Source organism: Alligator sinensis, unplaced genomic scaffold, assembly GCF_000455745.1.
Source record: "Alligator sinensis unplaced genomic scaffold, ASM45574v1 scaffold455_1, whole genome shotgun sequence".
NCBI lineage: Eukaryota > Metazoa > Chordata > Crocodylia > Alligatoridae > Alligator > Alligator sinensis.
Window position 1 is genome coordinate 1,669,908 of NW_005842142.1, and position 11,348 is coordinate 1,681,255.

The 11,348-nt window shown below is 40.9% G+C and overlaps 1 protein-coding gene across 1 annotated transcript in view; it reads left to right on the forward strand.

The window, feature by feature from the left end:
• MYO3A (myosin IIIA) overlaps positions 1-11,348 on the forward strand; it is a 219,080-nt gene that overhangs the window by 128,462 nt on the left and 79,270 nt on the right. The window contains exons 12-16 of the mRNA XM_025206153.1: positions 1,019-1,123; positions 1,216-1,299; positions 4,811-5,013; positions 6,285-6,383; positions 6,501-6,615. Coding sequence (XP_025061938.1) covers positions 1,019-1,123; positions 1,216-1,299; positions 4,811-5,013; positions 6,285-6,383; positions 6,501-6,615 — 606 coding nt within the window. The remainder of the gene's footprint in view (positions 1-1,018; positions 1,124-1,215; positions 1,300-4,810; positions 5,014-6,284; positions 6,384-6,500; positions 6,616-11,348) is intronic.

An 11,348-nucleotide genomic window follows, 5' to 3' on the forward strand; every position in this document is an offset into this window, starting at 1 on the left:
GTTCCCCCTCATGTTATATTTCTGAAATGCTCTGTGTTTTTTTGCTGCTTTGCAACACTCTCCTTGCAGTAAAAAGCTAATTTTGGCCCCTTTACAGGATTGGACAGTCCTCAAGGGGTATAATTCTACTAAAGAATGGGGAGTGCCTGACTGTACCTCCCCTCTGTGACACAAAGGGCTCCTCTGTTAGAGGGCCCTAAAATAACAGCACAGAAGGGATGAGGGGTCCTAGTCAGGCCACATGAAAGCTTGATCTGGAGAATCTGTAATTACACAGACCTGTTCAACCCAATCCTTCTACACAGGAATACCAAATTCACAGAGATTATACTAGGTAGGAGACTGAAACAGACCCTGTGAAGTAGCTCTGCTTCTGCACCACAGAGGAGGGGAGATCAGATTCCTCCCTTAGTCTCTTCCCTCTCTCCTTCCCCCTTCCCCCAACAGATAATCTGAGCTGGATAATCTGAGAAATCTATGTATATATTTAACTGATTAGCTGGTTACCTAAGGGACACTTTAATGCTTTATCCTTGAGTATGTTGCTCATGGTACTTAAACAATAGGTGATTGATGTGAGAGTCAGGAACAAATACAAGATTGCCATTGTTATTACTAGTTACAGAAAATACAAAGAGAACATCCGCTAAAGTTTGCCACCTAAACTGCATACACACACCAGGAGGATGGGAAAAGAAAATGGAACAAAATTATAATTTGGGTGCTTTGTGACTGAAAACATAAAATCTTGTCCTAATTATTTTAATTTTACATTATAATCAAAGCACAATGGGATTTGTAGCTGTGCTAGCTCCTTTGTAGGGTATGTTAATATACAAAGCACATAACAGCCCATGGTATAGATAGTGGAGTAATAATACTTTTAATTCTAAAACAGCTCTACTTGTGTATTCAGGATCCTTTATAGCAAGCAATAAAAATTAAAGAGCCCTGATGAAATAATCCAAATGATGCATTAAAGAAACACTGATGACGTTTTCATTTTTCTTACACTCAGCATTCCAAACTGTATCTTGGAGCAAAACGGACTGCCAATCCTCCCCACATTTTTGCTGTAGCTGACATTGGTTATCAATCAATGGTGACATACAACTCAGATCAGGTAAAAATACTGCTGTGCAAAATCAGATTTATATTTTCTACCTCTTTCTGTTTAACTGAGAGAAAATGGACTTCTGCTCTGATTTTCTTCAGTGCATTGTCATTTCTGGAGAAAGTGGAGCTGGCAAGACACAGAGTGCCCACCTTCTTGTTCAGCAGCTCACTGTCCTTGGAAAGGTAAGTTTTGAAAGTAGAGGCTTTTACATCTCTTTATGAAGTATGAAACCAGAACAGATTGGGTCATATTCTCAAACTCAAGCAGGTGTGGAAAAGGTAATATGGCTCAAAACTGTATTATCTTTTCCAAAGATTATTTACAAGGCTAGAGGAAGGATGATGCACATCATCCATTGCACTTTTCCCCCCATTTCTGTTGCCCTGTGGGGTCAGGCCAACTCTCAGGATCTCAATATTGCGCTGTTAGACAGGAGGGTGTGACACAATTGCACATATACAAACACACAAATCAATTAGGTGCATTCACACACACACACACACACTACCAGCTCAGGAACATACACATCCAAACCAGCCTAGACACATGCATACCTATCACCAATTCAAGCACATACACACTAAAAATTAGACAAAAATCAATTGTCAATACCCGCACACTCAGTACACATACACAGATCACTAATTTGTATATTGTGAACACAATGATAGATAGATATACACACACACACACACACACCAGTTCACATACATACAACCCACCTACACATAGGTAAGTTCCTAACTTGGATGGTACAGTATGTATGTGTGTGTTTGGGGTACCTGGGATACTTGGGGGAAGGTTAAGGTGAGAGAGAGAGAGTCAAAGTGTAGAGTGTGAAAGCTGCCAGAACCAGGATTAAAACCGGTAGACTAGAGAGAAGCTGGCTGAGGAACTGAGGCTTGGGTTTACTTAAGATCAAGTGGTCTCAGGGTTACTCGAAGTCACTGGTGCAAGGGAAAGAAAAAGAAAAAAAAAAGCCTGGGGGCAAGGAGGAGACAGCCAGGAAAGAGAGAGAGACAGAAACCTGGGAACTTGGGGCTGGAAACTGAGGCAGGCAGCTGAGATATTGAGGAGGTGGCAGTGGGCCCAGAAGCAGGAGAGGGAGAAATGAGACAGAAGTTAGAGGGGCGAGGAGCAGAGATTGGAGCAGAGCTGAGCCATAGTAAACCAAAACCCAACTCAGGAGTCCAAATAACAGGTTTATTAAACAGACACCATGCTACACAGCCCCATGAAGTTATTGGTTCTCACACACACACACACACACACACACACACACACACACACACACACACACACACAGAGAAGTGGAAGGGCTGGAGTCCAGGTAGGGAAGAGAGACAAGAGTCCAAGTCCTTGGTTGAAGAGATGGTGAGGGGTGATAGCTACCTATCCAGGCTGGAAAGGGGTCTTTGTCCAGTAGGTGTTGTCCAGAGGGGGGTCGCCGGCAGGGCCTCTGGGTGGATAGGTGGTGTGGCATGGTGCTGGTCCAGATGGAAAGAGCATCCCAAGGAGTCGGTCTTCACTACCCCTTCTATGGGGCAGACTACCTCTGATCTCCTGTGGGGAGGGCCTGTCCAGGCAAAGTCAGTCCTGTTCCAGAGGGCTCCAGGTGTTCTTACTGAGCATGCGCAGCCTGGCACAATGGTGGGTTGCCTCATCTTTTGTTTCTTGAATGCTGTGGGTGGTTCCAAGGGCTGGGTTGTTGGTCCAGGTATTGGTGTTAATGGTTTGGTCATTCAGAGGGAGCTATTTTTAGACCTACTGCCATTGTCTCTCAAGCACCCTCATTCATCCCCATTCATTCAGGAACCAAGTTACATAGGTGGGGTAGGTGTGAGTCATGGATTACATGACCGGGCATGGGGACAGGATGGAAACTTGACAAACAAAATGGAAACTTGACATGACTTATGCTAACTTACATATGTAGGTCTAAATCATATAGTACCAGTAAAACAGTAATATAGGACAGTAAAAATCAATATAAACATAATAATTATACAATATAAAGAAGGAGAAAAAACAAAACAAATACAACTTTCTACCAAAATAAAATGCTGAAGCTTATCCTATGTCTTAGCTCACTTATACTTATCTATAGGGAATAGAAAGGGAGAGACAAAGTCATAAATGGTTGGGGAAGGGGAGGGAATGCATTTAAAAAAAAAGAAGAAAAACTGGGGGTTTTGCTACATTTGGACCACTTGAAAAAAAGTGTTTCAAATGTTGCGAGATATTAGAAAATATAGTGAAACCTGTACTCTTCTTGGGTAATCCTCTGCCATACAGCCTTTGCTAAAAGTTACCCAAACAGTCCTAAATAAGATTCTTTTCCACCTCTTTAGAAGCAAACCTCTCTTCACCACTGGATTGTTGGCAATTCCACTATCCTTCCATATGTGTTTTGGACAAGAAAGGTTGGCCTGATGATTTGGCTTCTTAAATCAATGCAAAAGTATGGTAGATACCCAGGTCTTGAGAGTTTTAAAGAGTGGAAATATGTGGGCAGGAGCACATTGAGTTTGGGAAAGATTTATAACTAATGGAGGGACTCCACTCAGATGTTAAATTGGGCCTCCAGGAGTATCCTCCTTCAGAAAGTGAAGATAGATAGGGAAAGGTTTCCAGTGAGGAAAATAATTAGTGGAAATACAGGGCATCTTTACATATGTTCCAGGGTGGGGGTGGAGGTGTGCCTTAATTAGAGTGGCTTTTGGGAACCTCTCTAATTAAAGCACCTGCAGCATCTCATGGATTCAGTGTTCTGCGCTTCAAAATGGTGACAGGGCACTTTAACTAAAGCTTGTTTGATTAACTTTAGTTAAAGCGTCCCCAGCACCATTTTGAAGCGCAAGAATGCTGAATACATGTGATGCCAAAGCTGCTGGAGCATGCTGATTTGCACGCTCCAGCAGATTCAATCAATTAATCAAGTTCTAATTAGAACGTATTGGAGCGGGCATCGGGCACATGTATAGGTGCACACAAAAACTAATCGAAATGATCAAATGGGAAAAATCCTGGATCCACTAAAGTCATTAGGAGTTCCCCGATTGACAGCCATTGACTTAATTGGGTCCATTCATAGATTGGATTGGAAATCATGGTTTTCATTCACTGTCTTTACTCCTTGCTTCTATGCACTTTAAATGAAGGTACATGTACACACAGTAAAATGGAAATGTGATTGTAACACAGATAAATATACCCAAAGTAGCCTTAATCTAGTTACTGTGAATCACACTTATAGTTAAGACATGCAGACATAGCCATTAGAAACTGTTGAGTAGACTCAACCTTCTTTACTGCACAGCATCTTTACTGCAATTGTGACATATAAAACCAGATTGCAAGATATAACCAGCTTTAATCATATTTGCAATATGTTGCAATTACATTTTCCTGTACAGAAATGCTTTGTCAGGTGGACATCCACTATGGCAATGGATCATGTGGATGGTTCTGTGGCTAAACTTAAGGCCCCAGTTTGCTCTCCAAGGGAATTTTTTCTCATTCGGGTTTTGATGTTTGCTAGTTATAGCTAAATAAAGATTCCAAAAGTACATAAGACAGATCAGAAATCCAACTCTACTTTAAAAAAGAAATTTTAACAGATAAATTGAGATTCTTCTAGATAACTTGTAAAAAAATACTTTTTCTGTATTCATAAGCAATTTGTTTATACAGGCTAATAACAGGACTCTTCAGGAAAAGATCCTCCAAGTGAACAATTTGGTAGAAGCCTTTGGAAATGCAGGCACCATTATCAATGATAACTCCAGCAGATTTGGAAAGTACTTAGAAATGAAATTCACCTGTGGTGGGACCGTAGTAGGAGCCCAAATTTCAGAATACCTCCTTGAAAAGTCTAGAGTTGTCCATCAGGCTCTGTAAGTAAAAAAAAAAAAAAAAAAAAAAAAAAAAGGAAAAGTTGACCCATTTGGAAACAAACAAAAAGAATATATAATATAAGAAAATATTACACTGAAAGATGTAAATAAGTGAGATGTTTTCAAATAAAAGCTGATCATTATAAATGTCTAACAATACAGAATGATTTTTAGTGTACCATTTTCCATTGCCTTCTGGTTTCTCTAAGCAGGATTTTTTTTAACATTGCATATATAGCAAAAAGGGTGTGTATGTGTAAGAAGGATAAGAAACAGTCTAATATTCTTAATTCTGAGTTTCTTTGATTATGTAATTTTATATTACGCCCTTAATATTGTATTTATTTGTTTGTTTATTGTTTAGGTCGATATCTGTAATTTTCCTTCCTTAATGTAACTTGCATGCAAAACATTTGATTAAATCTCAGATAGTTTAATACAGTTCCGTTTAGAAAGGAGCATGACCCAAATATAGTACAGATGCACAAGTTAATATGTATGTTATATATGAGTCTGTAATCTGTAGTACTTTTCTTACACAAAAGTCCGGCTGAGTTTGATCTGCATCAACATGACTAGGGACCTACCTAATTCACGGGAGCTGCCCCCCAATTCCATGGACAGAACGTGGGCCCAGGCAGCCATTTTGCTGGAAGAGCACAGTGGGCCGAGGAGCCCAGCGGCCACGCATGGGGCCACATGACAGGCAGCCCTCAGAGCCAGTCAGCAGCAAAGGGGGGGCATCAGTCATCTTGCTGGCAGCCCTTTGAGTGGGCAGCCCCTGTCCCTTCCCAACCTCAGCAGTCTGGCACAGCATACTGAGGGCTGCTGGCTTCCTCTGGGGAGCCAGCATTTTATTTCTGGTAATTTATTTTTTCCACAGATTCCTGGATGTTGCAGGCAATGCCGAATTTCACAGATTCTGTAAAATCCACGAATTCACAAATTTGGTCAGTCCCTAAACATAACAAACCAGGGTGGGACCGGTTTGTATGTCAAACTTTATTTTCCCAATGAAATTTAAGTCTCAGAAATTATAAATTTTCAGAAAAAAATCAACTTTGCCCTAAAATAATCCAAAAAATACTTTGCACAGAAAGAAACAGACTTATTGTTACTTACCTGGCCAAAAGTGGGCCAGGTGATATTAATATAATGTAATGTAATTATGCTGTCCATCTGGACAGCATCTTTGACACAATAATAGTATCAATGTCATTAACAGTACAACCAATTTACTAAAAGAAATAATTGTTATTTTTTTGTTTCAGAGGAGAGAAAAATTTCCATATTTTTTACTACATTTATGCTGGTTTGGCAGAAAAGAAAAAACTGGCACATTATAAATTGCCAGAAAATAAGCCTCCCAGGTAACACAGGTTTTGTTTTTGTTTTGTTTTTTATATGAATGAATAATGAAGAACCAATCTGTAACTGGGTTCCTAACCTTGTTAGGATTCTAACCATTCCTCCCTCAAATCTTTCAGATATCTGCAAAATGATCATTTCAGAATAGTGCAAGATTTAATGAACAATAGTTTCTATAAGTCCCAGTTTGAATTAATTGAGCAATGCTTCAAAGTCATAGGCTTCACAATGGAGGTAAGTGCTGACAACTTTTAAACTTTCTCAGTTTTTGAAACCTTCATGTGCATGTTTTCAGACCAAGAGGTAAACGGGAAGTATACACAAGGGATACAAATAGTCATCTTCTTTCTTTTATATTTTTCAATATTCTATAGTTCGTTATATTGTCAAAGAAATGTTTAAATTATTTAAGATGTTAAAGTAATGTAATATTATCCCCAATTACTACAAAATTAGTGAACATAAGACAGCTAAGTGACTGGGGAAAAAGGGCTTTTACAAATTAGACACAGACAATGAGACAGTGGAGTGGCATTTCAGAATTAAAAAATATTGGTTTTCAGGGATTATTTTTTTTACTGTAAACACTGATATCTTCTGAGGAAGTAGACATTTTATGTAAAAGAAAATCGTTTAGCTGAAAAACACTTTTGATGGAAAATTTCCAACTGAACCTTTACTTACTTTATTGCACATCTGCGTACAATAGCCAAAGCAGATATGTTCATCTTCAACTACGAACAGTTTCCACATGTTCCACAATAAGCTATGGAGTCTATGTCTTCTTACAAGCCCTTTTCTTCTTTTTCCTTGTGATACTTATACACAGCTTCAGCACCATAGCAGCATGAATAAGGCCACACATCCCTCCTTTACAGTGGTGTTTCTCAACCCATGGGTCATGACACAAAAGTGGGTTGCAAGACTATATGAAAGGGTTGTGAACAAACTTTAAAAATGGATTCTCCTTTAAAGGAGAAAAATGTGGGAAACTGGCTTTTCCCTTGCAGGCTGGCACAGTTTCAGCTTGCAAAGGGCTGCTTGGGGCCCCCCACCCTACACATCCACCCCTGTCCCACACACCAGGAAGGGGCTAGGGCCTGAGGGTAGGGAGCAGTGGGTTGGGAATGAGGGGCACTGGGCCAAGACTGGCTATTGATGGTTTACAAATGGGTGCTGGCACAAAAAAGGTTGAGAACCACTGCTTTACAGAACTGGTATAAAAGAGTGTTCAGGATTCAGGGCACAGAGAACTGAAGGCCTCAATGTGCATGAAGTACACTGTACAATGAAACCCACCTGTTCCTGTTCCCTGTGCTTAGGTGCTTTGGTTGATTGATTAGACCACAGATGTCCAACTGGTGCCCACAGGCCACATCTGGTCCACAAGGGGTTCAGTTGCAACCCCTGGGGTCCTGTTCAGCTGCTGCTTCCCCCCTATCCTTTGTCTAGAGTCTCAGGGATCCCCCTCTCTCCTCTGGCTTTCACTGCCTGCCCCAACCCCCAGGGGTGAAGCAATGCAGCTTGGCAAGGCCGTGGAGATGACAATGAGCCAGGGGCAGCAGTGGGGTGTGGTGCAGTGGGGGCGAGGGGAAGGGAAGTGGCAGCCACATCACGTGCATCCTGAGGGGCCCATGATCTGTCCTGTTGCGGCCTGTGAATGTTCCATGCCTGCTGGTGTGGCCCATAAGGCATTCAACTCCCAACCCCTTAGAAGTTGGATAGTCCTAGGTAAGGACATCACTTGCATGAAGTGGTGACTCCGTATGGCCTAAAAAGAAGTTACCCCCATGAGATCAGCTGCACTGCATATACAGTTAACATTCCTTTACTTTTCACTTTGCTGAGGGGGCACTGTGCTTAGGTAGTATGGTTGAAGGATCATAGAGAGTACTAGCCAATTGCCCATCAAGAATGACAGGGGTCAGGGGAGGGAAGGGACTGGGATGGAGTGCCACCACCTAGCGCTCCATGCTGCCACTGTTCTGCCTCTTGCAGGGAGTGAGGTGGGCTCCCCCACCCTCTGTCTGGTCCTTGGCGCAGCTTCCAAATCATGGCAGTGCTCTCCCATGCTTGGAGCACTCTGATTGGCTGTTTCTGCCAGCCAGTCAGAGTGCAAATAAAGTGTTACAGACAGACAGACTTCAGTTTTTATAATATTAGAATTCCTGCCTTCTTGAGCTTCCTGTGTCAAGCACAAGGCAGCACCGGGACTCCATGGAACTAGTTATTAACAATTAACAATAGCCTCTCAAAAAACCCAGCAATATTGCCTTACTCCACTTCCATACCAGCTTGCAGAGGAGGGAGTAGCTGCTGCGAAGGGTGACTCAGCAGCCATGTTCCCCCAAGCTCTTGGATTCACACCTACTTTCATTGCAATGCCTCCCATCCTTACTGCAAGGAGTCTGTAGGTTTCCCCTACAGCATCCCCTTTGCAGAACTTTGATTAAGGGTCAAAAATTGAGCCTGCTATATGCAGAGACTGCTACTCTATGGCTAGAGAGGGATACTGTATCAGAAAGGGCTTTTCAGGGACAGCTGAAATTTTCTATAATGTACCCCTAAGCTTTGACTTTTCATCCTGGAGTATAGATGAGTTTCTCTACACACGATTCTTTTATAAGCAGAAATGTTGAACATAAAGCCATCTTCTCTCTGACTGCAGTTCAAACCTTAATGTTTTTATGGAACATGTCCATTAAACTGGCTAATATGCTTTAATGGTAACTTCACACTCTATGTTTTCTGTGTTAAAGTTGCAATGTTTTACTTACAACTGCATGACAAAAATAATAGGAAATGACTGCCTGGGGTAAACAGCGATCATTCTGTACTAGACAGACCGAGCCAGATTTAACACCTACTGAAAAAGGGCACAAAAATGTCACCTGCTGTAAACATAATACAACAAAGGGCAAAAGTCAGGTTATTCATTGTTTTGCATTCCAGCTACATTTGCAAGCTTGGAAAGCAAATAATCACTTTAAATACATACATGCTGAGACCCAGTCATCCCAAGAGTAATTTTTAAGTGTGAACTTTTATAGTTTGTCTCAGTGTCACTGGAATAATTCATTTTTATTAGCCACTGGGTTTATGTTGGATTGTTTTTTTAGTATTAAAAACAAGATCAAGAATTTTTGTTTTGTTTTGTTTTGTTTTGTTAGCCACTGGGTTTATGCTGGATTAATTTTTCAGTGTTAAAAACAATATCAAATGTATTTGTGCAAGTAAGGATTTTATCTGACTAATCAATGCTTGGTGCAATGCCAGCATGACAGTAAATATTTTGGGAGATGGCACGATGAGTAGCCTAGCTGATAAAATGTGTCCCTTACCCTTGAGAATATTTCACAGTTCTAGCTTAACTTTAGCCCACATCACAAGTATAATACCTGGCAAACTCTGCTTAGTTGATGACCATAAATCACCAATTATGCAGACAATGATTCACATTTATGGCTTATATCAAGTCACGCCATAGTGAAATCTTTTATCTCTTTCATTATTCTAGACTATTTATCATTATTTATCATTATTCTAGACTATTTATCATTTATTATTATTTATCATTTATTTATTATTATTTATTATTTGTTTATTTATTTATTTATTTAAAAGTCAGTTACTGTATATCCCCCTAACAAAAACTATGCTTAAAGATACTGGCCCTGGGTCAGGTAGATTTCCTAGCAGTTAAGCACTTGAGAGGAGTGGTACCAAGACACACGCTTAAGTTAAATACCATATTTACTCGAATACAAGACAAGGGGGGTTTTTTCCCCCCAAGCAGCATGGGGAACAATTTGCATACAAGGAAACCACTGCATACAAGGAAACCACATTAAGTACATTGTCGATCATTACACTGGTGCCAAAAGCAGCATGTGCTCAGTAATGGACACCAGCTATGATGTTGATTAAATGCAACCAACACTAAGCATGACCCATAAGTGGGAAACACAGATGGGAACTTTTTTTCTTTGATGGCCCTTAAAAAATGGGTGGGTATTCCTTCCACAAGGAATTGGCACCAGGCCTGAAGGTACTGCAATAGCATGCCAGCAGTGGGAAAGCCAGAACCAGTCCTGACACCCTCCCTTGGTTCCAAAATTGCTACTACCACACAAATAAGTTAATGCAGCCCATCTGAATAAAATATGTGCAGATGCCCATTGTATTTAGAGTTACTACTCTAAATACATTTGGACTTCCTCTTAACTCCCACTGCTAAGCTGTACCTTACTTTCCCATTTCCAATGATTCCTATTTCTTCACCAGCCTTAAATGTCTGGCAGACATCATCAAATAGGGCCCCAAACAGTTCACCTAGAAGCCTTCTGTCACCCCCTTTTTCAGCCTGTCACATATGTTTAGTATGGCCCCATTGTGCATGAGGTGGAACTGGACCAGGTTGCCCTGCACCTCATCTGCATATACATTTTTGGAGGATCCCAGGACTTGTGACAAGAACACCCAGTTCCATTCATGAGTGGAGAGCTAATTAGCACATGGATCCTTTGTCGAGCAGAGCGGTATCTGGAGTACCCACACACATACTCAGCAATGCTGACCTATGGGGTCACTATAGCTTGAAATGCTGCTAGGGCCCAGCCCAAAGAACTATAAAGCAAATCATGAGACTTTTGGCTTTGAACTAATATCATGTATAGCTTGTATTATATATAAGTAGGTACAAAACTGCTGCTTAAAAGTATGTTTATGAAGTACCTGTACTAAAACTTGCAGCCATTTCAAAAAAGATAAACTGTATCAATTCTAACTGAATTAAGTCAATAAGTACCTGTAGTAATTTGCTGATATGCAAATTTTGCACTTCACTTTCATGTGATTAGAAAGAGCAGGGTCTGACAGTAAGGAGAGGAGGAATAAGTTGGAAAAGGGTGGGGGGGCTAGAGAGCAAAGGAGCCCTTTGACTCCCTTCTCCCCCCCCCCCCCCCCCC